The sequence below is a fragment of the Tenrec ecaudatus genome, chromosome 10, assembly GCF_050624435.1.
Source record: "Tenrec ecaudatus isolate mTenEca1 chromosome 10, mTenEca1.hap1, whole genome shotgun sequence".
Classification (NCBI taxonomy): Eukaryota; Metazoa; Chordata; class Mammalia; order Afrosoricida; family Tenrecidae; genus Tenrec; species Tenrec ecaudatus.
In genome coordinates this window covers 111,257,108-111,283,862 of record NC_134539.1, presented here as the reverse complement: position 1 = coordinate 111,283,862, position 26,755 = coordinate 111,257,108, and the positions used below count along the sequence as shown (strand labels likewise).

Sequence of the window (26,755 nt, the reverse complement as noted above, 5' to 3'; positions counted from 1 at the left end):
GAAACCATGCCACAGAGAGGTTACATAACCCACTGAGGTCACACGGCCTGCCGGTGGCAGGGAACTTGTGACTGGTGCTTTTTCCACACCTTCAGAACACGAGCCAAAACTTCCTGGTTTTGCCTTTTGGGGCAGCCTGTTGCAGTCAGTCCTTACCTGGAAGACTGCTGAGGGCAGCGTGAAGGAAATGGCAGCGGGTTGCCCAGTGCTGCGTCCACACAGAGGCAGACCCTCCTGAGGCAACACTTGCATTTGAAGCTCTCCTTGGGGGTGAGCTCCACTTCTCTGAGGGTCCATGGGTTTTTCCACCCTGCTCCAGTCCTGGCAGGGACCTCAACCCTGCCCCGCAGAGGCTGCTCTGGAGGAAGAGAGAGGCAGGGAAGAGGAAGTTTATGGAGAAAGCCATTTACCCCATTTGTATGCAAATGCAGCACCTGTTATAGCTTGCTTTCCAACCTCTGAGCACACACTACGATCTTTCTGATTGTCTGTGTGTTTTAAATTAGCATGGTGAGTGTATGAAAATGCCTTGGGGGTGGGTGGGCAAAATCAACTCCCCCTCCCCAAATGTATTATGCATACCTTGCTTTGGGCCACTTATCACATGTCCCCTAAGTGCCTATCTCCCACCCCCCTGCTGGGATGGTTTGTTTCCCTTTAAAATCCTGGGCCCACCTTGCTGGGCACAGACCCACCAGCAGGGGCTGATGGTGCTGAGGAAGGTGGGAGATGCCAGGGAAATACAGACACAATGGTGCCAAGCCCCTTGTGTCCCCGAGCTGGTAAGCACTCACCCACCCCTCCCCTCGTCCCCTCCAGAACCTGGTTTCCTGGTCTGGGTGTGTCTAGGGCAGGGTTTCTCACCCCCGGCCCTGCTGGGGGTTTGAGGTTAGATAATTCTTTGTGACAGGAGCTGTCAGGAGCATTGTGGGATGTTCTGTAGCAGCCCTCAGATGTGACAACCAAAAATGCTCCCCAACATTGCCTGCTATCTCCTGGGGGAGCAGATCTCCCCCCTGAGAACTGCTCCCAATTGGGAGGCTTGAAGAATGAGAACAGAGGTTCTCAGGGGGTGTGGGGAGTTTCTCTCCCAGGGGGTGTGGCCGTGTCCGGTTGCTGTGGTAACAAGACTCTTGTGGCATCTCTTGACTCTTGTAACAAGATCAGGACCTGCAGCTTTCTGTGTGGATTACAACTCAACGTCAAGAAAACAACAATCTGCACAACTGGATTGATAGGCAACCCCATGACACGTGGAGAAAAGGTCGAAGTTGTCCAGGATTTCATCTTGCCTGGATCCATAATCCAGTGCTTATGGAAGCCGCTGTCGAGATCTCATGAGGCATCGCGTTGGGTCTACCAGCCGCACAAAGAGCTCCTTTACAGGGTTCAAAAGCAAGGATGTCACTTGGAGGGTGACAGTGCACCTGACCCAAGTCAGGACATTTTCAGTCTCTTCCCACGCGCATGGTCAGGCAGTGACCACGGGAGACTGGACGAAGAATCGGTGCGTTTGAATTTGGGTGCTGGCGAAGGCTACTGAAGATGCCGTGGCCTGCCGAAAGAACGGGCAGGTGCGTCTTGGAAGACTTCGAGCCAGAATGCTCCTTGGAGGTGAGGATGGAGGGAATTCATCTGACGCACGTTGTGTCCATGGTATCGGCAGAGGCCGGTCCCTGGAGAAAGACATCATCGTGTTTGGTAGAGTGGAGGGCAGCGAAAAAGAGGAAGGCAAGCTGGATTGACGCAGTGGCTGCCACCACGGCCGTGAACATCACCGCCATGGTGAGGACGGCGCAGCCTCCGGCGGTGTTTGGTTCTGGCTGTACTTTGGGTCACTGTGAGTCGACGGCTGCTACCTAACAACAGTGTATCATAACAAGTGCATGCTCTGAAAACACTTTGAAAACTACCGTCCTTGACTCGATTCTCACGCTCATTGGCCTTTATGGGGCTCCCAAGGCTGTAAGTCTGTATGGGAGCAGATAGCTTCCTTTCTCCCTTGCAGCAGCTGGTGTGTTTGAACTGCCAACCTTGTGGTTGGCAGTCAGTCTGAAGCTCACCCAGCAGTGCCACTAGGGCTCCTTCTGAGAACACTAACTCACTGGACTCACTAGCATCAAGGAGATTCTGACTCACAGCGACCCCATAGGATGGAGTAGAACTGCCCCGGGGAGTTACCGGGGCTGTAAGTCTTTACAGGAGCAGAAAGGCCCCTCTTTCTCCCAAGGAGCAGCTGGTAGTTTTGAACCGCTAACCTTGAGGTTGGCAGTCCAGTGGGTAACCCACTACCCCACCAGGGCTTCTTCTGAGTACATTTCGTGCAGGTCAATGGGCCCAGGTGACTGACGGGTCAAGATCGCGGGTCTTCCAGGGACGATCATCCAAAAGGGTCAGGCTATGTGGACAGGTGTCTCTGGGACTCACTCTTACGGAGCAGGTCTAAATCCTAGAAGGATAATGTGCTACCAGGGAGGGTAACTGGCGCGAGGGTGTGGGAGAGACGGCTCCCTGTGTGTCGTTTTATGCCCTCTGCCCTCGTGGCATCTTGGTTATGCGTTGGGCTGCTAACTGCCAGGTCAGCAGTTCGAAACTACCAGCTGCTCCGTGAGACTAAGCTTTCTACTCCTACAAAGAGGGACAGTCTGGGAAACTCACAGGGCGGTTCTACCCCCGGCATGGACTCGAGGACAGTGAGTGTGAGTTCTTTGCCTTTCGTTTTTGACTCTTGTCGTGGTGGGTTTGTCACTTTGGAGTCATTTTAGGTTTGTCACTTTGGCAGTTTGCAGAGTCGAACTGCCCCATGGGATTTTCAGGGCTGTGTTCTTTCCACAGGCAGTCTCTTTCCGAGGTCCTGCAGTGGGGCTTTGAGCTGCCAACCATGTGGTTACCAGCTGAGCACAGACTGGGGGAGCCTCCTGGCAGCCTTGGCTCTGTGCCTTTGGAGTGTTGTGAAGGCATTGCCCAGGCGAAGGGGATAGGGTGAGAATGGAGCTACTGTGAGGAAGGCGTTGCTTTAAGTAAATACTGAGAACACTCCGATTCCAGCTGAGGCTGAGCGGCAGTGGGCAGGTAATGAGCTGCTGCCCTGGGGAGGACCGGCCGAGGCTGGCGCTTACTATGGACAGGAGAGCCTTTCACCGGTGAGGAGACTGTGCTTCCAAGCCCAGGGCTACCCTGCATCAGGCAACCAGCCTTCCTAGCAACCATGGGAACCATCCACCTCACGCGAAGCGCTTGATTTCTCTTCCCTGGGGACCCCGCAAGGAGCCTGGTGGCACAGTGAGTTAATTAAAAAGATCCGCTGTTGAAGCCCACCAGTCGGTGAAGTGGTCTGCTTCCATAAAGATTAACACTCCGTCGCCTGCCACCCTCTCCAAGCACCAACAACGAACGCATGCCATCGAGTCGGTGGCAGCTCATCGCAACTGCATAGGACACTGTGAAGCTACCCCTGTGGGTTTCCAAGACTGTTAACTGTCGTCTAGTGGAGTAGGAAGCCTCCTCTTTGTTTCTCAGAGAATCTGGTGGTCTCGAACTGCTGACCTTTTGGTTTGTAGCCCAACACCACATAACCCACAGGGGTTTCTAACTGTAAACATTGGTCTGTAAGGTCCACCAACTAGGAAGCCCTCATAAGTGTTTCTCCTCTGTCCTGTCGGGTCATTGTGAGTCAGAATCCACTCGATGGCCGTGGGCCTGACGTCCCCAGGTGGTGTAAACCATTTGCCTTTAAGCAAAATGCAGAAGCAGAAGGCTGGCAGCGTAAACCCAACGTCTGGAGCTTAGTCTGACTCTCTAAGTCCTGGGCTTGCCACAGGTTGGCATTCACTTGGTGGCAATGGCTTTGGGTTTGCCTTTTGATTTTTGCTGAAGGCTTGAATCCTAGTGTATGCAAACACTTGCGCTAACCTCAGGGTGGGTAGTTCGAATCCATCTAGAAGAGCCCCCAAAGGAAAGGGCTGGGACTTGGCTTCTGAAAGACGATGGCATTGAACATCCAACAGAGCACAGTTCCCCTCGGACACACACGGAGTGATCATGAGTTAACAGGCTGGACTGAAGACGTCATGTAGGCCAGGTTCTGCTCTACAGGCACCAACTCACCTAGTCCCCATGCTGTGGCAACACCAGGGTGGGTGCCGTAATGAGCCTCATTTGACTGCGGTACGGGGAACCCAGATGACTCTGCTAAGTCACACGGAACTAGGATTCCAGTGCAGTGTCCAGAGGGGTGGGCAGCCAGTCTGTGGCTTTGTTTGACCACGCACACAATAGCATGTACTGGCTTACACCTAACGTTTACTCGACATAATTGATCTGGGCATATGATTGTTTCTTAGCGGTTCTATAACTCACTCACTGCCGTCGCGTCCATGCCAAATCATAGTGAGCCTATAGGACAGGGTGGAACTGCCTCTTTGGGACTGTCTCAGAGGGGAGGTTGGCAGGGAATGTGATGGCTCTGGTGCTGTCCGTGGTCGTAGCCGTCCCACCTGTGGGCTCGGTTCTTGTTGGGCCCCAAAGCTCCTTCAAGCCAGAAAATCTTCCAGGAGGTGGGCCTTGATTGGGGGTGGGATGGGGGTTAGGGGTGAGGAGGGCGGGAGAGAGAGACCTAGGGAAGGGATAAGAACTAGGCTCTGGATAAGAACGCGGCTGGCCATTTTTGGGAAGGTAAGAAGCCGATGCTGTTAGGTGTGTTATGGTGTTCGATGGGCTGAGTCATTAGCTAGGGCCCGCAGTCCTTGTTTGGTCTGACTTGGTGGCTTCCTGCTAGGCCAGAATGAGCAATGTTTCAGAAAGTTATCTGCTGTCAGAGGGAGGGAGGCATTGAAGGTAGCCCCTTACTCCACCCTGCACTGCCTTTCCTTTGGTTTTAGCCTAGCATCCCGCCCTCAGCCTGTGACAGCTCTGCCTGACCTGACCCCTTGGCTGCTGCTTATAGCTGAGCTTCAGGAGGGAGGACTTTTGTCAGGGTGTTTTTTTCCCCACCAAACTTCTGCTCATTGTGGTCCCCAATGCCTAGAACTGTTCCTGGCATATATGCTTGGGCTGCTAACCCCTAGGTCAGCAGTTCAAACCAGCCAGCCGCTGCTTAGGGGAGAACGAGGAAGCCGTCTGTTCTCGTAAAGATTTGCAGTCTCAGAAACCCACGGGAGGGCAGTTCTACTGTGCCCTCTAGAGTCCCTAGGAGTCAGAATCAATCAGAAGGCAGAGGTTTGTATGTTCGCATCACTATTGGCTGAATGCAATTCACTGTTGCCCCACACGGTTTCCTCCTGCTCAGTCCCTAAGCCCCGCTGGCTGGCTTACTCTTTACTCGTGTTTCGTTGTTGTTTCTGTTTGTGAAAATATACAAAGGGACACCTTTACCAATGCAGCAGTTTCGACACATAAAATCCGGTGACATTGGGGACATTCTTCCTGCTGGGCTTCTCCAACTGATCCCGTCACCACTGAGCTGCACGGCCCCGAGCTTCTTCACATCTAACCTGTCAAGTTGCTGTGTCCTTCCATCCCACAGAAACTCCCCAGTGTGGGGTCCACTCTGGCTCTCAGCGACCCCAAGGCACCGAGTAGGACTCCCTGTGGGCTTTCCAGCAGCCATATGGATGAGTCTTTAAAAGAATATCGGTTCAGGGCAGACATTCTTTTCTAATGACTATAAACGGTTGTTTGGTATAAAGGAGGCTTCAGGGGTGATGTCTATTCACTGTTGAAAGATCATCTCATCGCAGGGCAATTTTGTTTCGATTGTTTGGGGCAGGAGAGGGTGAGGAGTGGTCCTCTAGCCTCTGACTCCAGGAAGTCTGGATTCCGTGGGAATATGATCGGGGCTCACATCCCCGCCTCTTTTCCACTCATGAGTCCCCTGTAGAATTTCTCATTGGATCATTCAGTAAAGGCAGGCGGGCACGAGGTCTTAGTTTCCATGCCCCCTCCCCCGCAGAGCCTTCCATGACCCCCGCCCCCGGCTGCCTCCAAGGTGCCTGACTTGTGCCCAGAGTCAACTCCACTTTCCCAGTCATAGCGCTCCCCATACTTCTTTTTTTAACTTCTTTCTTTTCCCTGATTGCGTCACCAACGTGTCTAATTTTACAGAAATACGTGATACAGAAAGTGGAAGGCTCCCTACGTGCCACCATGTAGAGCTGCCTCTGTTCAGAATTGTTTGTGTGCTCCGTCTTATTGTATGTGCCTACAGTGTAGAGCTGGGTATGTTCCTGGAATCCCATCACATCCTTACTCTCAACACCCCCCTCCTACTCCCATACAATTAAGCCAATTGCTTTTGCTAATTGACTTAATGCGCTTCGACATCTTACATATCGATATTTAAAGATCTGCCCCGTGGTGCCTCCTGATTGTGCGACATTTCGCTGTATGGATGCCCGTGGTTCACTCGTGCCACCCCCTTCTGAGAAGACATGTGGGCCGCCTGCAGCCTTGGACACCAAGGCAGTGATGGTCAGTGCATCTTTTTCTATGTCCTTGGAGAAATGTCTTGCTGAAAGAGTTCCTTCAAGTAGACATGCTGAATCACAGGATATGGAAAATCAAAATAGATGTTGTCTTTCTATCCTTCCCAGAAGAACTATACCCCAGCTTCGTAGTTCTGAGAGTACACCCCTCCCTTATATTGCCCCTCCCCTGCCACTGTCCCACCCTCTGTACCTCCCTCCCCTGCCACTGCCTTGGCTCTTAAAGATCAGTTTGCCCCCAAGAAGAGACTGTTGTTTCCATGAAGCCAGGCAGAGTGCCCGTCTGTGACTGCCTTCTGAATACCAGCACAGGGCCCGTTGGGCAGGACAAAACCAAACCCACTGCCATTAAGTCATTTCTGATTCATGGCCACCCTATAGGACAGGGTAGAACGGCCCCTGTAGGTTTCTGAGACTGTAAGTGTTTACTGGAGTAGGAAACCTTCTTTTTCTCCCTCGGAGTGGCTGGTGGTTTTGAACTGCTGACCTTGCATTTAGCACCCTATGCAACCAGAGCGCCTGCCTGGTGCACAGTAGGCAATTCACACTTGTTGATTGGCTGAGTGGCTAAGAGAGTGATGGGTTGGAGAAGGAGTCTGAGGAGGAGCCTTTGGGTTTGGGGGGTGGTGGTGATAGTGTGCGTACAATAAACCCTCAGTAGCTTTGAGTGTGGGATTGGCAAATGTCAGAACCCTCAGTCAATGCCCCCATTGCTCAGGGGGGAAGTCCCTCCCTGGTGTGGTCTCAGCCTCCTTCTGCAGGTTTGTCTGTCTCCAGCCTCTCTCCTCCTCTGTCCTCAGCCATGCTTCCTGGGGTTAAGAAACCTTGCCCCTCAGACTCTCCTCCTTTGGCAAGGAAGCCCTTCTATGGGGTCTCCATTTTTCAGCCTCAAGCTCATCCTCCAAGACGCTACTCAGAAGCCACCTCTTCTACGAAGCTTTTCCTTCAAGTGGGGTCAGACACTTTGCCTTCTGTCCCCACAGTGCCTGGGCAATAAGAACACAGCTTTGTTTGTTCCCACGGCCTTCACCCCTATAGACTAAGCACTCTCATGGAGAGAGCCATGTCTGCTGGGTGTGTCTGTAACATCAGGCCCAGAGATGGTGAAGTGAGGGCCATCTGTGGTCTGAGGAATGAACGACCAGCCAGACAGATGGCCAGACAAGAACACTTGTTGCAGTCAGATCTGGGGAAGATGCTGGAAACCTGGGTTGGGGTAGTGGCTTTGGTACCGGAAAAGGAAGAACAACAAAAAGGATGAAATAAAAGGGATGGGGTGGAGGGGGCAGGTCCAGAAAGGGGAAGCCGCTCGAGAGAGGAGGAGCGCCTTTTGGTCCTGGGTCTGTGGAGCTGTGGACCCTCAGGGGCACTTCCAAGAACAGAGGTCCAGCCCTCAGTTCAAGTGTCAAAACTCTGGGCCTGGGGATGCTGCCGGGGGCTGTTGGTCTCAATGTGACGCTCCGACCCTGAGAAGGGATGCGAGACAAGGGCTGCCCAGGAAAGAGACCAAGGAGTGGTCAGAAGCGGCACAGCCACGGCCACTGGGAGCCGAGGAGCTGGAAGAAGTCCAGCACGCAGAGCCAGGGAGAAGAGGGGGGTACTCTGGCTATGGAGTCAAGCCGTCAGGGGGGCTTGGGAGAGTGGAGTCAGGAGGCAGGCTGAAGCAGCTGCCCTGTCCGGGGTGGGGACACAATGGGCTCAGGCCTTGTAAGGGAAAGGGAGGGAGCACTCTTGGGACTTGTGAGTCACTTCCCTCCACTGCGAGGACCCAGGGCCTCTGAGTGGCATCTGTGTGCCCAGTGGAAGGGGTATTCTGCATCAAGTTACTCACTGGAATTTCCAGCCACCCGGAGGAGTGGGGGGTGTGGGGGAGAGGCTTGCCTTGGAACATTCAGGAAGCAGCTTCTGTGAGGTTTGGCGCCTTAGGGAAGAAGCATGTACTGATTCTACCACCGTGCTGGGTGAGGGGGTGAGGATGGAGTTGGAACCACTGCAGGGGATTTCCCAAGGTGCCTTGGGCTCCCAGGGTGTTGGAAGGGACAGAGGGGGAGGGGGGACTTGTGCTTTTAGGCCTGGCTCCCAGGCCAGCTGCCAGTCCTGACCCATGGAGCCAGTCTGAGCAGCGCCTTTGGGGCCTGAGCAGGAAACGGAGGCAGTGGCACCGGGCCCTGAGCTGGCACACAGGCCCCAGGGGAATGCCAGGCCCGGTTGTTCCCAAGCCCTGGGAACAGCCTCACCCACCCAAACCAAATGAGGAATTGTGGCTGCCAGGGCCCTTCAGATGTGCCCTTGCTATTTATAATCCAGCCCTGGAAGAGGCAGGGAAATCCAGCGATTGGAGGGTGAGCATGGGGTGTGGGTGGCGCCAGAACACCACCAGCCACAGAGGGACCAGGTCTTGACCAATCACCTGTCAGCCTTGGGGCCTCAGAGAGCCCACCTCCAGTCCCTCGGCCATATCTCAGTGTAGGTACCAGGAGGAGCCTGTGTCCCAACACAGGCAGGCTCCCTGCCACCAACAGATGGCGGGAGCCACATCTGGAGCTCAGAGCTTCTAGAGCAGGGGTCCTCAAACTGTTTAAACAGGGGGCCAGTTCACTGTCCCTCAGACCGTTGGAGGGCCAGACTACAGTATATGAAAAAGGCTATGAGGAAATTCTTATGCACACTGCACTTATCTTATTTGAAGTAAAAACCAAATGGGGCAAAAACACCCGGCAGACCAGATAAATGTCCTGGGCATGTGGCCCGCGGGCCAGTTTGAGGATGCCTGTTCTAGAGACTCTTTGGAAGGTGGGTTGGGGAGGAGGGGAAACCTCAGGTCAAACTGTGTCCCTTTCCCCTTCCTAACCTTCCTCTCAGCTTGTATACTCATAGTTACCATTCCCAGGCGAGGGGCTGAGCTCAGGTGAGCCCCCAGTGGCACCTGGTTGACCATCCTTTACAAATAGCCCCCCCCCAGTTAAGAGTCTTCACCCTGTGATCATACTGTCACCACCTGACGGGATTAGAAAGATACATCAGAGGCCAGTGGCAGACACCTGAGACATTTGTGCATGGACAACCTGGGGCATCTTTTAGAGCCACACTGGCTGGTCCTGGCCACGGAGTAGTGGGAGTCTTAGTGAAACAGGAAGCTTTGTGGGCTGGAAACCTCCAGAGACTAGAGGGAATCTCTGGTTAGAGATGAGGGTGGAGTCTGCAGAGACAGAGAGAAAGAATATGAATGTGCATTGGAATTAGGCTTTTAGTTGGCTGGAGCTCCCAGACGCACTCACTACCCAGAATCTTGAGTTTTTACATTAGCTACCCAGTCGGTGGCACCTGTCACACAGATTTATGGAGATAAGGGAAGAGCTGGGAGTATGTGAAGCTGAATTTGATTAGGAAATGCCAGGTATAATGAGGTTATGGGCAGAGGGGGTATTTAGGGAACCTTCTCCACCATCCCACATCACATGAAATACACACAAGCTCACACACATACATGTAAAACATGCCCCCCCCCTCAAAGAAGCAACCCGATTCCAGAAGAAAGACAGCAATTGGGCCCAGTCTTTGGGCCTAATTCTGGGCACAAATGTTTCCTTTGGTCTGCACCCAGGTTTTAAATGTGTATTAATGAGTTGCCATGGCTTTAAAATCGGGAGATTTCACTTCACCCAAGAATCTTGATTTCTGGCTTCTCCTAAACAACCCCTAGCAATCCCCCTGGCAGCCGGCACTGAGGGGAGCATCCTCAGCTCAGCCTACTCCGACCTGGCTCACTTTTGCTCATTCATCATGTCTGAGCCCTGGTGGTGTCGTGGTTCTGAGGTGGGCTGCAATCCACATGGTTGGCAGTTTGAAACCAACCAGCTGCCGGACTTTCTACTCCCATAAACAGTTGAAGTCTCAGAAATCCACAAGGAAGGGGGTGGGTGGGATGGTGTGTGTGTGTGTGTGTGTGTGTGTGTGTGTGTGTGTCTGAGTCAGCCCCGACTCAATGGTAGTTGGCTGGAACAATGAGTGTTTTAGAGCCCCTTCATTAATGCTGGAGTTTGAACCCCTGCCCTGGAGCTGGTGTTGGGAAAGAGCTTTTCCTGGGTGCTTCCCCTCAACACTTCCCTCGGGAACGTTTGTGCATCTCGAGGCGCGAGGCCAGGAGACCAGAGGGTGCACTTGCCCTTCTGGATGCACTTAGCTAACCACCAAAGGGGCCGTGGCGGCTCCGTGGTAGCTGCCTCCCCTTCCTAGCAGGAGACCAGGGTTCTGTGGACACGCAGTATACTCAGTATCCCTGCATGCCAGCAGAGGCTTGCCTGCACGTTGCTGTGATGCGGAATGGGTTTCAGCAGCCCTTCCAGACCAAGACAAGCTAAGGAAAAAAGCAGGAGATCGACATACAAAACAGCCAAATAGAACCTTACAGGGCAGAGGCAGAACCCCACCAGACAAGGGGAGGTCTGCTCCCCAGAGACAGACTTGCAAACCGCTGTACCAGTGATTCTCAACCTTGCTAATGCCGCGACCCTTTCATACATTTCTTCATGTTGTAGTGACCTCCCCCAACCATAACATTATTTTCCTTGCTACTTTATCACTGTCATTTTGCTACTGTTACGAATCGGTCGACCCATGTGAAAGGTTCCTTGGACAATCCCCCCAAAGGGGTTTCCACCCACAGGTTGAGAACCGCTGCTCTAGACGATAGGGTTTAGAGGTGGCAGCAGCCTGACCATGGCTCACGAGTCTAGCTCAGACCGGGCAGCAGTGCACGCTGCTGTGTGTGGCTTTGCCATAGGTGGGGACCAAGACCATGGCAGCCAACCACAGCCTTGGAAGCCCGCTGGGAATGCCACCTCCCTGGGTTATGGGCACCCACCTCGCCCTGTGGAGGTTTGGCTCTGTGGGACTGAAGCCCCTCTTGTAGCGGGTGAGAGCCCCACGGACATGCGATTGCTTGGCTCGGCAGTCTCTGTGAGTGCAGGGGTCACGGCCACCTCTGGCCGTCCAAGGTGGCCACTTGGCCCTTGGGGTCCTGATACCTTGCCGCAGGTCAGGGCCCTTCCTTCACAAGGGGATGGAAACTGTGGTTTCCCACGGGGCCTTGGCGGGGGTGGGGCCTGCCCCCGCCCTCTTGTGCAAAGGTGTTGGAGCTTGAGGCCAGAGGTGAAGGGGGCTCAGCTCAGTCTTTGAGGACCCCAAGGTTGGCCCCGTGCGTCCGGGGAGGCTGCTGCGGGCGCGCGGAAGCTGCTCCTCCCCTCGCCGCCCCTGCCGTGGAGAGGGGCTGTAAATAAAATCTGTCTCCGGGAAGCAGCCCTCCCCCCTGCGCCCGGCCTGTCTGCAGCCTCCCTCCCCCTCCTCCCCTCCCCCTCCTCCTCCTCCTCCTCCGCTCCGGCAGCCTCCGCCAGCCGGCGTGCCCGGTGACCACAGAGAGGGAACGACTCCACCTCGCAAGTCAGGACGTGCATTTCCTGTGTATTCATAGCGAGCGCAAACCTCCGCGTCCAGAAAGGGCGGGCTTTGGCGGGGGCCGGGCCGCGGCCGGGGCCGCTGGCGGAACAGCTGGAGAGCCGGCCCGCTCCGAGCCCCGCGCCCGCGCCCGCACCCCGCCCGGCCCGGCCCGGCCCAGGAAGGGAGACTGGGGCGCCGCGCCGGGGATTTCCTTTCCCTCCACCGGGCGCCAGCTGCTCTCCGCGGCCACTGCGGCGGCGAGCGCCCCGCGGCGACGCGGCCGAGGCGGACAGCGGCGGCCCCGAAGCCCCGCTTCCCCTTTCGCTGGGCGGGGACGCGCGGGAGGCGGGCCCGCGGCCGGGCGCACCGGAGGGCTGGCGAGCGGCGGCCGGGCCAGGTTCATAATGGAGCCTTTCATCGCCAGCCGGTGGCCAGGTGCCAGGACCGACCGCGCCGCGGCCGGCGCGCTGGTGTAGGCCTGCCCGGCACGCTCTGCCCTGCCTGCCCGCCGCCCTCCCGGGCCGCCGCCGCGGACCCTGCTTCCTGTTTGCCCTCGGCGGGCGCCGGCTGCCATGGAAGAGGAAGAGGAGGCAATAGGCTTGCTGGACAAGGTTCTGGAGGACGAAGATGTGTTCCTTCTGGAGGAGTGTGAGCTCGGAACCCCGACCAGCCCGGCCGCGGGCTCCCCCTTCTTGGTGGCTGTGAAGGTGGGATGGTGACACGCCCTGGATGCTTGTGGGGAGGGGGCAGGGCTGGCAGCGCTGCCGGCAGACATGTCCGAGGTGCGCACCGACCTCGTGGCGCGGCTGGGTGGCAGCGCTTCGCTCCGTGAGGGAGGGGCGGGTGCTGCCCGCCTGCCTGCAGCTGCTCCTGGGGGCGAGGTGTGCCCGCTTCTCACCGAACCAGTTGTCCTCAGAGGGAGTGGCCACCGGCTGCCCCCAAGCCAGCTGTGTTCGGGGCTTGCTCTGGCAGTGACAAGAGCCACCTGGTAGGGGCACGGCTGTGCTAGAAGCCTCCTGCCCCCAGAGGAGCTGGCTGACTTCATGGGAGGAGATCCGTTCATTGTTTCCATGGCAACCGTAGTGATAAGCGCCTTCTTGAAGTTCCGGCCCAGGGGGCCACCCTCTTCCTAGCAGGAAGACTGGGTACCTGGTGCATCTGGGCTGGGACCAGGGAGCCCGTGGAGAAGTCTAGAGGCAGAGGTCACTGAGCTTCCAGAAAAACATGGGCTCAGCCGCAGAGCTGGTGGGGACAGCGGGCTTTGTGGCAGGACTCAGGTGGATAGGCCCTGCCCCACAGTGGGCACAGCCACACTCTCTTGGAGCCCAGCCCACCCTCTCAGGGTGGGGCCTCCTTGGCTGCAGTGCCCTTGCCCTGCCAGAGAGCTGTATGGGAAGGTCAAGTGGCAGGGCACAGGTTGCCCCCATCCCCTTCCGTTCCCCAGGGATGGAACTCCCTGATGATACTAGATCAGACTTGTCGCTTGTCGATTCAGACTCATGGTGGCTCCGTGTGTCATCACGTAGGACTGCGCCATGGGGTTTTTTTGGTTTGATTTTTCTTGGTTGTCATCTTTCTGGAAAGCGGTTACCAGGTCTTTCTTCTGCATTGCTACTGGGTAGGGGGTCAAGCGACCAACTTTTATAGGCTAGCAGCCAATAGCAAACCACCCGAGTTGTTCATGGTTCTGTACCTCAGCTGGGTTCTGCTGCCTGGGCCCACCATGGAGAGCTGTAGCATTTTAACCTTTTGCTCGGCCCCCCTTCTGTGCTGTGGCTGGAAGGCAGAGCCAGTGAGGGACAGCTGGCAGGGAGTTGGCACACTGCAAAGCCAGGCAGCTGAACAGCGAGTGCCCACATGGAGGCCTGCGGGCCTGGCAGCGGGCAGCCTGCTCCCTGGAGGGCCTGGTGCACAGAGCACTGCTGGTGCAGGAGGCTGCCACCAGACCCCTCGGGGCCAGGTTTCCCTCGCTGTAAGATGGGGCCAGTCACAGGCCTGGCCAGTCCACATCACAGTGTGGCTCTGAGGAGGTGCTCATGGAGGTAAAAATAGACCGCAGGCCCTGAGTAGTAAGGAGGCTGGTGTGCACTGTCAGCGGGAACAGCGCCTGCAGCTTGAATAGGAAGCAGGGTTGGGGACGCTGCTTGTGACGTGCCTCACCCCTGCTTCTCTCCTCTGGTGCCCATGAGGCCTTGGTGCTCAGCAGCTAGCAAGCCGCCCCACCAGGAGTGGGGTAAAGAAAACATCTGATTATGAACCGAGAGAGCTTGCTGGGAGTCTAGCGGTCAGGGCACTGTCTCGTGGGGGCCTGGACCTCCCTCTTCTCCTATGTTCTGTTTTAGGCTTCAGCCCATGCTGCAGTCTGCATGGAATTCTACATCATTGTATACCCACTGCCCCCTGGGTTTTGTCCTCGTCTCTTGTGGACCAGAGCCATGCTGTAATCATTACTGAATCCTGCACGGTGCTCTGTGTGGTTGGCGTCTAGAGTTTGTGGGGCCCATGAAGGCCAAGCAGGCCCTTGACCTTGTGCTGTCTCAGAGGCATCTGAAGAGGCACACCTACAAATCTGCTGCTATCTCCCAACCACCGCCCTAAGAGTCCCTGGGAAGGTCTTCCCATTTTCCTTGTTAACCGTGTCCTCAGACTTGTCTCCAGCGTGGGGTAGGGCAGTCTTCCTGAGTGTTAGGACATTTTAGGGTCCCTGCCTCATCCTAAAGGATCCCTGGTAGCACCGCAGCTTAGGCATTGGGCTGCTAACCCCAGGATCGGTGGTTGAAGCCTACCAGCAACTCCAAGGGAGAGAGATGAGGCTGTCTGCTCCCATAGATATACAGGCTCAGAAACCTTCTCTCTGTTGCTATGAGGCAGAATCAGCTTAATGGCAGTGGGTTTGGTTTGGTCTCATTCTGAACTCCTCCGGATGCCCATCTCCTCTTCTAGGCTTAGCCCTCCAGAGCAGGAGAAGCCACCAAGGTGGCACCAGACACTGGCAGGTTGCTTATTGAATCTAAAGCTCTTTGCCCAGCCCACAGGAGACGGAGTTGACCCGAGCACGGCCTTTCTTAGAGTGCACAGGTCCAGTGTACAGGGAATGGGGAGTTTGCATCAGATGTTACTAAATTCAGAGGCAGAAAGGCTGCTTGTCACGGAGCCTGGGCTTAGCTGGGTGCACACAGGTGCCCGTCAGTGTGATTAGGGGGCATCTCTGGAGAGCATGGGCCTGCCTTGGGCTTCGCAGGGACCTGGCACACAGCTGGCTTGTAAGCTCTTCACTGCAGCTGGGAGGAGGCCAAGGCAATTCTCTCTTTGCTATTACTTTACCTCAGGACCACTTACCTTAAACAGCAGTTGTGTTCCCAAGCCCGTGTCCAAATGCCTGTCCCATCAATCAGTCCTCTTTGCAGTGTAATTTGGAGACGCGTCATCTTCCTGAAGGACAGCTGCAGAGCTGTGCCTGGAGGGGTCCCCTTCCACACTCAACCCAGGCTGATAGAGATGTGCACGATCCATCAACTGATCATCCCGGGAACACTGATCACCCCAAACCTCGCATTCTTACTTCCCTCCAAAAAATGTTGCAGATGATTCTATTAAAAGATACCAGGAGGGATGGGAGGGGCCCCTGAAGAGCCTGCTATTTCAAGGAACTCATTTGTCCGCAGGAAGAAAAATCCCTTTGTAGTGCAAATGAGCCCTCTCTGAGTTATTCTGTGCCAGGTGCGAATGGATCTTCTGAGGTCATTCTGTTTCACCTGCCCACAGGTCTCTTCTGCCCCCCCCTCCCCGAAGGCAGAGCGTTTCCCCTAGGGTGGGTCACAGTGGGCAGCGGTGTGATTAGGACTGGGAGGGAGATGGCTTTTGGTGGCACCTGAATGTCTCTTGTGTATTTCAGTATGTAGAGCCATATTTTAATGCATACTATGAAAGCTACTCACTGCCGTCGATGCCATGAGACAGTCTAGAGGATAGGGTAGAACTGCCAGTGTCCGAGATGGTCATTCTTCATGGGAGAAGAAAACCTTTCTCCCTCAGAGCGACTCATAGTTTTGAACTGCCGACCCTGAGGTTAGCAGCCCAGTGCATAACCGCTAGGCCATCAGAGCTCCTCTAATGTGTATTAGGGAAAGCAAAATGCCACTTCTACAGCGGTGCTCGGATTTAAAAAGACCAGTCACAGTGATGTAAATAAGAGCGTGGATGACATGTGAGTCTGACAGGAAGTGTGAAGGTGGACTCTGGGGGAGACAAGTTTGAGAAGCCCTGCTCAAAGCCCCCGGCAGCAGGGAGCCCCGGAATGTGGGAACCCACCTTTTGGGAGAGTGAGGCAGCTTGAGTTTGGTTCACATCCCAACAGTTGCCCTGGGCCTGCTGGCTGTGTACATTCCATGGAGGAAGGTGCTGAAGAATAGAAGCGCGGTCTCTCGTCCTGGCACGTGCACACACCACACGTACACACACCTCACACGTGCTTTGGGAGCTGCGGGTGGCAGGGAGAGGCGAAAAGGGTGGGTTTGCCCCTCCACTATCTCCCTCAGCTCAGAGACCCCAGCTGTGCAGAGGCCGAGGCTTGGCCTGATGCAGCCCCCAGAACACACGGCAGCCCAAACTAGTGGATCCCACGGGTGCTTCTTGCCAACTGGTGTTGTCGCTCATGGACTGGATTCTGCCACCACCAGCAAGTCAGCCCCTGCCTCCACCTAAGACAGCGTTTCTCACCCTTCCTCAGGCCGCTACCCTTTCATGCAGTTCCCCATGTGGTGGTGGCGACCCCCCAACCATAACATTTATTTTCCTTACTCCTTCATCACTGTCATTTTGCTACTGTTAGGAATCGGGCAACCCTTGTGAAAGGGTCCTTTGGCCCCCAAAGGGGTCACGACCCACAGGTTGAGAACCGCTGACCCAAGGCTTTGTGTCACAGCCCGAGGGCCGGCTCTGCCTGCCTGATGCTCACACTGTTTTGAGAGAGGTCTGGCCTCCTGGAGAGATGGGCTTGCTTGACCTAGAACTAAGCCTTGGAAGGTTTCATTGAGCTGTAAACTCTCCAGGCTTCGTTCAGATTAGAGCTGACCAAGCCTTGGCTGTAGTGAGCTGTCATCTTGAATTTGGGGACCTCAAACGGACAAAGCTTGACTGTGATAGGTTGTGTAAATTGTCAGTAAAGTTGTTGGAAACGTACAAGCCCTCCGTGGCTGCATTTCATAAGTGGGGCTTGGCGGAAGTAGAAACAGTCTTTGAGAGGCGGCTTCCCTCTTGCTGGGGCAGGGGGGAGGGGGGGAGTCTGACCAGCAGCATGGCAATGGGCTATGGGAGGCCCTGCACTCTTTAGAGAACGAGTCAGCTTGTTCAGGGGACTCTGAGCTGTGGTCACCTCTGGAGGGACAGAGATTGCCTCCTTCTGTGAATCCCAGTATCTAGCATGGAGTGGGAATGAATGAATGTTGAGCCCTGGTGTTTTAAAAGACAAGAATAACCCCACAGGAGGTAAAGAAGTAATTGCAAGTCCCCAGACCATTCTAAGCCAGCCAGCCACATGTGGTGCCTAAGGAAAGCAAAGCCAAGAGGGAAGGCGTTTCTCATGGGCACCGAGCCAGGAGTCCCTGGGTGGAAAAGGGTTACGTGTTCAAATGAGGCGGAGTTAGCTTAACCAGAATTGCCTCAGAAGAAAGGGCTGGTGATCTGTTTCTGAAAGGTCACAGCCTTGAGGGCCACCCTTTCACCTGGGAGTGCAGTTCTGCTTAGAAGCTCGCAGGTTCGTATGAGTCAGAATTGACGCCATGACAGCTGGTTTGGGTTTCTTTGACCTCCTGTTAAAATGCGTAAAATGAGGACTCCTCGGGGTGTGGTGGTTTACGTATTGGGCTGCTGACCGTCAGCTGCCCTGAGAGAGAAGATAAGACTTTGTGTCCCCTAAGGGGGGACCGCCTCAGAAACCCGCGGGGGCAGCTCTCCTCCGGCTAAGGTCGCTGTGAGTCAGAATTGACTCAATGGCAGTGAATCTGGTTTGGGTTTAGTTTAGTAAGTTGTGCAGAATTGTATTTCACATCTCTAAGGTCTCCCTCTAAGGTGGACTGCAAGGTTGGAGGTTCTAAACCACCAGCCGCTCCGAGGAAGAAAGATGAGGCCAGCTGTTTCCATAAAGATGTGCAGCCTTGGAAACCTGATGTATGGTTGGTATGAGTCGAAATCTACTCAATGGCAGGGAATTTGGCTGGTTTTACCATCTTTGGTGGGGGGGTTGGTTATAAGTTCTCCCTCACCTCCACCCCCACCCAGCCAAAGCTTGAGAGAGATGGAGACTCCAGTGAGGATTCTTGGGCCGGAGTAATTGACTCTTTATTGCCTGAGGGGCGTGGCTTTCTGCTCCATCTGCTTGGAGCTAATGTTTTAAGATAAGGGAGTGTCTTGCTGAAATGGGACTGAGGGGTCTGTGTCCTAGTTAGGGTGGATGAAGGCTTCACTGGGGCTACAACTTCCAGACTCCTTACTCTGATCCTAGTCCAGCCAGCTCTACAGCCCCAGGAATGGTCGCCACCCGATGCCCCTTGGTTTCCATTACAAGGTGTTTGCCAGCCCCTGGCACCGTCTTTGGTTGTCAGGTGCTAGGAGGGGAGGGAGGCAGCAGGGCTCATGTGATGTGCAGTGGGCCCCCTCATGTCTGACCCTGAGGATGAGGGGCTGGGGCCCAGCTCCAAGTTCTGATCTTGTTCTAGGGAAGGGGGTATTACCTGCTCTGTAATACAGACAGCTTACCGCAGACGGCAGTTTGCAATCACTGCCTCTGTATCCTAAAAATAGCATCCTAGTTGGCACCTGGTAGCATAATGCATTACGTGTTGGGCTGGTAATTACAAGGCTGGCAGTTCAAACCCACCAGTGACTCTAAGAGAAAGGGAAGACTTTCTACTCTTCTAAAGACTTACTGCCTCAGAAACCCACAGGGGCCAACTCATGGGCCGTTAAGCATTGGAATCAACTCTGCCAGTGAATTTGGATTTGGGGGAATTGTACCTGATAGATGTTGAGGTTCAACTGAATTCGTTCAAGTAAAGCTTTTAGAACAAATCCTGGTACAAACAAACACACCCCCCCCCCCAAATCACCAGGTCTACTGCCGTTAAGTCGATTCCACCCCATAGTGACTCTGTAGGACAGAGTAGAACTGCTCTTCAGGGTTTCTGAGATGACAGATCCTTCTGAGTACAGACAGCCTTTTTGCTCTCCTGTAGGGTGCGTGTGAAGCCACCAATAAATACCTGTTGCCCTGTATTGGTTTCCTACAGCTCCTGATCCAAATCATCACAAACTTGAAATAGCACCAATGCATTCTCTTCTTATTCTGGAAAAAGTCCTGGTGAGGCTTTGAACCCACCAGCTGCCCCTGCCTGAGAAAAGACCTGGCAGTCTGCTGCTGTAACCATTACAGCGTGGGAAACTCTGGGGCACGGTCCTCTGTCCTGCAGGGTCGCTCTGAGTCAGAATCACATGTAGCTGCTCACCAGAAGGTCAGCAGAGTTAGACAGAACAACATAGACTAGAGGTCAGATAAAATGCCTTGGCATGGCTCCCTTTCTGGAAGCTCTAGGGAGAATCTGTACCTTTTTCAGCTTCTAGAGCAGTGGTTCCCCACCTTCCTAATGCCGAGGCCCTTTCATACAGTTCTTCAGGTTGTGGTGACCCCCAACCATAACATTACTTTCGTTGCTACTTCATAACTAATTTTGCTACTGTTATGAATAGAGCGACCCCTGTGTGTTGGGTTAATATAGTGCCCACCTCAGCGGGCCTCATTGAGGGAGGGAGATGGCTTCTGTTGTTACTGCTTGCCAGAGACGTGCTTCCTAGGGGTCCTTGGCTGTAATGTCAATGGAAGCCCAGTGCCAGGCGCTCCTCGTGGTACTGCTGAGGAGCGGGTTTGGGTCAGCAACCTCTAGGTTAGCCGCCCCCACCACTCACCCAAAGCAAAAGCCCCACTCCTGTTGAGTCAATTCCTACACAGTTTTCCAGAGTCTAGCTTAACAAAACAAAAACGCTCTCTTGCGGAGTAGGCGGGCATGCCAAGGGCAGATCATCAGCTTCACAGTCAACAGTTCACGCAGTTTGTGTCAACTCATTCGTTCACTGCGACCCTTCAGTGCCCCCTCACTCACCCCGCTTCCTCCTGGTTTCCATTCCTCCTACTCTCCTGTCCCTCTTAATTTCATCCTCCAGTGATTGCTTTCCTCTTGATCCTAAACAGCTGCTGATTCTAACAAAGGGGGTGGGGGAGGGGGTTAAGTTCCAAACCCAAAGGACCAGTCTCCATCTGAAGTCTGATCTCTTAGGAGCTTTCAGTTTTGTTCCACATTTTTCTCCCCTCCATCTAGCACCTTCTAATGTGTTCCTTTTCAGAGCAGTTGGTGGTGGTCGCCGGGCACCGTCTAGTTCCTCTGGTCTCAGGCTGGTGGGGACTGGTGTTTGCCTGGTCCATTCACCCGTTGGAGTCACTGTTTCCAGGTGGCCTTCCCTTTTCATCACTCTATCACTCTTCCTTCCTTTGGACAGGTGCCCCTTGAAGCCTACTCGTGAGCTTTTCAGGTTCCAGTTGCTACTCACCAAAATTCTCACCACCATTGTTGTGTTAGTCTGGGTGGACTGGAGAAACAAAACCAGACACTTATATGTATCTAAGAAGGAGCTTTATATACAAGAGCAGTTGAACATTGAGCAAACATCCCAGCCCAGTCCAGATCAAGTCCATAAGTCCGATAGGAGCCCATAAGTCCTCTTCAGACTCACGAAACACATGCAATGGTGCCAAATGCAGGAAGATCACAGTGGGTGGGAAGTCTTGTAGATCCAGTGGCATTGTAAGCCTCTCAGCACTGTCAGGGTCTCCACGTGGCTTCTCCAGTCCAGGAATCTGGCTGCATCAGGGTTGGTCCATGTGGCTTCTCCTCAGGGATGTCTTGCAGGGAGTCAGCCTTGTCAGTAGAGTCTCCAAGGAAGTGAGCAGAGAGAGAGAGAAGTGTCTCCCACCTCCAAGGAAGAAGTACTGGAGTTCCCAGAATGCCCAGGAAAAGACCATGCCCACACAGAGGCCTCATTGGTTATATCTTGATTGACAGGCCAGACTCTTCCACTCATAAACCTCTCAATATGACCTCAGATTATGTAACTACCACAATTGTCTTTGTGGACTGTTAGGCCAGTTGATCTTGGTGTGCCCTGAGACTGTGGTCTTGAGCCCCCAGCCCAATGACCCATTCCTTCAAGGTGTTTGGTTCTAAGAAGCTTTTATACCTTTGTCCACTGTATGTCCACCATAGTCATGGAGGGATTTGTAGCAAAGGGAATACTCGTATAACAATATCCTCTGTCAGATCTGTATATATTCATGGGTATACTCCACCCCCATACTTGTTCATCCTCCATGTCTATCCAAGCATGTACGCCTATGCAGACTGTATATATATATATATATATATATATATATATATATATATATAGCAGCATTGGCCTCTGCTGCCTTCAATTCTTGGAAACCTCTTATTCTCCTGCTTCCTCCATTCTTTCCTAACCTCCCTCCCATTGTGTACGGCCTTATCCTTCACGCACCTTAACACTGGTCTCCCCCTGCCCAGCGCGTCTCAACCAGCAAGTCATGACCCCTTTGGGTCTTGATGACCCTTTCATAGGGGTTTCTTTCCTAAGACCAACGGAAAACACATATTTCTGAGACGCTGCTCCTTTATCGTCTCCAGGCGGGTCCACCCTCATGCAGACATGCCCACCTACAAGTACCTGGCCTGAAGACTGTTACCCATGCTACGCCATGCTTCAAGACAAAATGTCATTGATTTGTCATTAGAAATAAATAGTTCACAATATATAATGACATTGTGTTTGGGATGAATCACTGTGTTTTAATGACATTTAATTTGTAACACTGAAAATACATCCTGCATATCAGTTATTTACATGACGATTCACAACAGTAGCAAAATGACAGTGATGAAGTAGCAACAGAAATAATGTTATGGCTGGGGGTCCCACCACATGAGGAACTGTATGAAAGGATCACAGCCTTAGGAAGGTGGAGAACCACTGCCTTAGCCCATGCCTTCCCCTCTCATCTCTGGTAACCAGCAAAGAAGGGTTCTTTTAGGGTGGAGAAGCCTTTTCTTGGTTTTGTGTTTTTTTTATAATGATGGTCTCCTACAGTATTTGTCCTCTCTGACTGACTGATTTCACCCCGCATATGTCCTCCTAGTTCATCCATGCCGTGAGGTGTTACAGATTCATCATGATTCGTTAACATTGCATACTTCTCCATTGTAGGTGTGCACCCAAGTTTATTTGTCCGTCTTTGCACTGGTGGGCTTCTAGGTAGCCTTCATCGCTCTGCTGCGGCGAACATGGAGGTGCAAATGTCGATTTGTGTCTCGGCTCTTATTTCTCAAGAATATATGTACCAAGTAGAGAGATTGCTGGGTCACATGGTATTTCTGTTCCCACCTTTCGGAGGACGCGTGATCCCGCTTTCCGCAGTGGTTAGCACCATTTTACAGACCCTCCAGCAGCGAAGGAGGGGGGTTTTAGTCTCGCTGCACCTTTGCCAGCATTTGTTATTTTCTGTTATGTTGAACTTTGCTAATAATACCTGGGTGAGGTGATAGCTCATTGTTGTTTTGATTTGCATCTCTTGAATGACTAATGAGCTCAGACGCTCTTTCTTGTGTTTGCTGGCTGCCCAAATGCCTTCTTTGGTGATCTGTCCATTTGTGTCCTCAGCCCATTTCTTAATGGGGTTATTTGTCTTTTCTTGGTGAGGGTTTTAAAGTTGTCTAGAAATTTTAGAGATTAGTCCCTTGTCCAATATATCACTGCTATGTTTTTCTCCCTTGGCCTGTGGGTTCTCTTTTTACTCTTTTGGTGAAATCTTTGGACGCACATAAGTGTGTAAATTTTTGGAGGTACCAGACGTCTGTTTGTCTTCTTCTGTTCGTGTATTTTTCATTTTGCTTATTGGATATTTATGCCATATATTAGGGCTCCCAGGTTTGTTGTTATTTTTCTGTTGATGATAGAGGTTTTACATTTAGATCTCTGATCCATCTTGAGTTAATTTTTTAAATATGATGTGAGATATGGCTCCCTGTTTCTCTGTTCTGCAAATGGGGATCCAGTTTTGCCGACAAGATCGTCTCTCGTCTGTTTGTGTGTTTGGGCCCTTTGTCAGAGATCAGCAGTATGTAGGTAGATGGATTTACTTCTGGGTTTTAATTCTGTTCCATTGGTCGCTGCATCCATTGCTGTACCCATGCCAGACTCTTTTGACTATTGTGCCGCTGTAGTAGGTTTTGAGATCAGGAAGTGAGAGGCCTTCCACTTTCTTCTTCTTCTTCTCCATAATTGTGTTAGACAGGGTTCTCTAGAGAGACAAAAAACAGATTGCTAATAATTTTATATAGATAGATAGATGACACAAGAAATAAACAGTTAAATTATAAAGCAGTACAAATGACTCAGTGCAACTCACTCCATGAGACAGTTGTGAAACACTGGCAGTCCTTCAAGTCTTCAGGGCCACCAGGTAATCCTCTGTAGAGCAATTCAGGCTATCCGGGCACAGGCAGCAAACAGCAAGGCAGGTTACCAACAATCAGCCAGATGACAGGGTCCGACAGTCCTCAGCTCAAGAGATGTAAATTCCAATGGTGTGGTGAAACAGGTCTTGAAGTCACCTCAAATTACAGTGACACAGTCCACAGGTTAGGTGTCCCACAGGTAGTGTCCTCTTTAAATTGAGGCACAGAACAAGCAAGGCAGCCGCACACCGGTCCGATGATCAAAGGGCAGGAGACAAGAAAGGCGAAGCTCACCAAGCCATTTATCTCTCCGCCCTTCAATTAATCCCCCATGTGTTTATCGCCAGGTTGGCACAATAAACTAACTACCTCAATAATGCTTTGCTTATGCTGGGGCTCGTTTCATTTCAGATAAAGTTGGTGATGAGTTCTTCCATTTCTGTGAAGAACGATGTTGAGTCAGGGTTGGGATTGCAGTATATCTGTAGATCACTTTGGGTAGCACAGACATTTTCACAACGTTAAGTCTTCCTATCCATGAGCGTGGTCTATGCTTTCGTTTATGTAGGTATCTTTTGGATTCTTAGAGTGGTGTTTTGTGTTTTTCTATGTACAGGCCTTTTGTTTCTCTGGTCATATGCACTCCTCAACACTTCAGCTTGTGTCAGTGGAGACTATAATGAGAGCAGACCACCTCATCTTTCTCCCGTGGAACAGTTGGTAGATTTGAACCACCGACCTTGTGATTAGCAGTGTATGCAAACCACTTCTGTTGTTTGAGAACCTCGAGAGGGTGTGTAAGGCTTAGTAAACATTGGGTGCCTGTGTGCATACTGTGTCGTGTGATGTAGCTGCTTTGGGTTCCATACAAAATCACGAGGACAGGCAGCAATAATCTGATGGGAAGTCGGTGCTGAAGGCGAGCGTAATCCAGGGACACTTTAGGATGCAGGACTTCAGCTGTGCCTTCCAGGAGAAGACAGATTTAGACAAGCAGAGCCAGCAGGGGAGAGGGCATCGTCGGCAGCAGAAATAGCAAGAGCCAAGGATCAGAGGCTGGGCACTCAAAGGCGACTTTGGGGAGACTGGAAAGGCAGGGATAGGCACTAGGGGCCCCTTGAAGGTGCTTCACTTAAAGGACATGCCGGACCCACAGTTCAGTGGTAGATTCCTTACCTTCCATGGGGAGACCTGGATTCCATTCTCAGCCAAATGTGCAGCTCCTGTGCAGCTACCACTTGTCTGTCTGTGGAGCCGTGCGTGTTGCTAGGATACTGAATAGGAAGAAAGACCTGGTGGTCTACTCCCACAAACCAGCCAAGGAAGACTCTGGATTACAGCCGTCCAGTGATGATGTGCAAGACTCAGCAGTGCTCCTGGGGCTTCCAGGAGTCCAGGCGGCTCCACAATACTAAAAACCCCCTCCAGGACCACTAACAACAATAGAGCTTATCCAGTTGATAGTCCTATGTTTACTTCTTCCCTTTTTCAATATCCTCCCCAACCCCCACGTCCCCAAACCCTCCCCTGCTAGATCACGTTTCTCATAGCCACAGGGCCCGGTAGGCAGTACATACTTGTGGAGTGAACAAATAAACTATTGAATCCCCAGATAATCACATTTTGCAGTATGGAGAGCATGTGTTCGCCAAACGTCAGGTCTGAGGTGACGTTGTTCAAAGCTTGGTCTGCCTCTGGTGTGGCAGCTGGAGGCAGCTCAAGAGAGGGGGCCTTGTGGGGTAAAAGCCCCAGCAGAGGGAGGAGTGGAGCAGAAGGTTGTCAGGGAGCGTTCTGAGGGCTTAGGGAAAGTGGGGAAGAAGAAGAAAGAGAGATGAAGGGGAGGCCGGGAGGGTGCTCTGGGGCCCTGGAGGGCAGGGTCAGATGTGGGGTTTTTCGTTCGAAAACCATTGCAACAACAACTTTATTGAACACGTTGTCTGTGCAGCGCATGGTGCTGACTGAAGCACATTGGTGGCCACCTAGGCCACACCCCCTCCCCCAGGAGCCACAGTTCTGGGGTGGAGGGCTGGAGGCCACTTTGCCTCGGGGCCATACTCAGGGAGGTGGCCAGGAAACGTACAGTCCAAGGGGGAAGATGGAGAGAACACAAGCAATCATGCTTCCTTTGATGGTTCTGTTTTCCAAATGTTTTGGAATGCCTCTGTCCGCCTCTAATTTTCCGTGAGAGGGTTTGTTCAAAGACTGGAGGCAAGTCAGCAAGCAGGCCACTCAGAAGGTTGGCTCCCTCTCATGAGTGTTGGGTCTGCTTGGCTGCAGGTGGAAGCGGGCAAAGGCCTGGAGATGCGGAAGTTGGTTCTCTCGGGGTTCCTGGCCAGCGAAGAGATCTACATTAACCAGCTAGAGGCCCTGCTGCTGGTGAGTATCTGTCTGCTCCGGGGCCTTCCAGTCCCCTGGTTGGGCCAAAGTGATTTTGCAATTGCAGGGGATGGGGAATTGGGCAGTCTGTGGTGCTGCTCTCTGCTTACCGCCGGGCCCTCGCCAGCGAGGGCCCGTGTCGCCCACGACCCTGCTCTGGGAAAGGCAGGAGGAGGAGCACAGCCAGGGTAGGAGTGACAAGCACAAGGTGGCACCACCACGTGCACTGCCCACGGCCGTGGTGTCAATATGATCATTCCGATCACAGTGCTCCACATGCTGTACTCGCAACCACACCCTTACTCCTCCCTGGGACAGGGAACCGAGAGGACCCTCTCAAACAGAGAGCACCGTCTCGAGGCTCTGCATCAGGAAACGGGCGGTGGAGGACTGTCTAGGTCATGCTGAGGCACCTGAGTTCCGAGCCATTAGATAACCTAAACTTCAGTAAAGGTTACTCAAATTCCCTCAGCTATGTGATGGAGTGAAAATACCGAGGAGATAAAGCAATTAATTAATTAATTAATTAATTCCAGGGTTGTTGTGAGAGTCAGATGGGCAAAGATGAAACTATTATCAGAAGGTGGAAAGACTACCCAAATCTAAGATGTTTTTGCCTTTTGAAGAAAGTGCTTATTAGATGCGTCTGGATATTATGCAGAGTGATTGAGACGTAAAACACGTTCTTCCCCTTTGGGAGTGTTGCAATGTGAGACATCAGGTGGGAGCAGGAGGAGGAGGGGTAAGAAGTGTGGTATGGATCAGCAGAAACTCACTCTTACATAAGAAATGGGAGTGATGTGCTGGGTGATACGTGAGATGGAGCTACCCAAGGTCTCAGGGGGACTTGCCATTTTTCACCCGAAGAATAGCGATATCCAAAGTATT

At 53.0% G+C, this 26,755-nt stretch overlaps 1 protein-coding gene across 3 annotated transcripts in view; it reads left to right on the top strand.

The window, feature by feature from the left end:
* Positions 1 to 26,755, top strand: part of ABR (ABR activator of RhoGEF and GTPase) — a 216,054-nt gene that overhangs the window by 112,793 nt on the left and 76,506 nt on the right. For 2 of the 3 annotated variants that reach the window (XM_075561252.1, XM_075561253.1), the window contains exon 3: positions 25,769 to 25,867. In XM_075561252.1, coding sequence (XP_075417367.1) covers positions 25,769 to 25,867 — 99 coding nt within the window. Of the gene's footprint in view, positions 1 to 11,877; positions 12,626 to 25,768; positions 25,868 to 26,755 lie in introns of those variants that run through there. The other variant, XM_075561255.1, reaches the window with a different exon arrangement.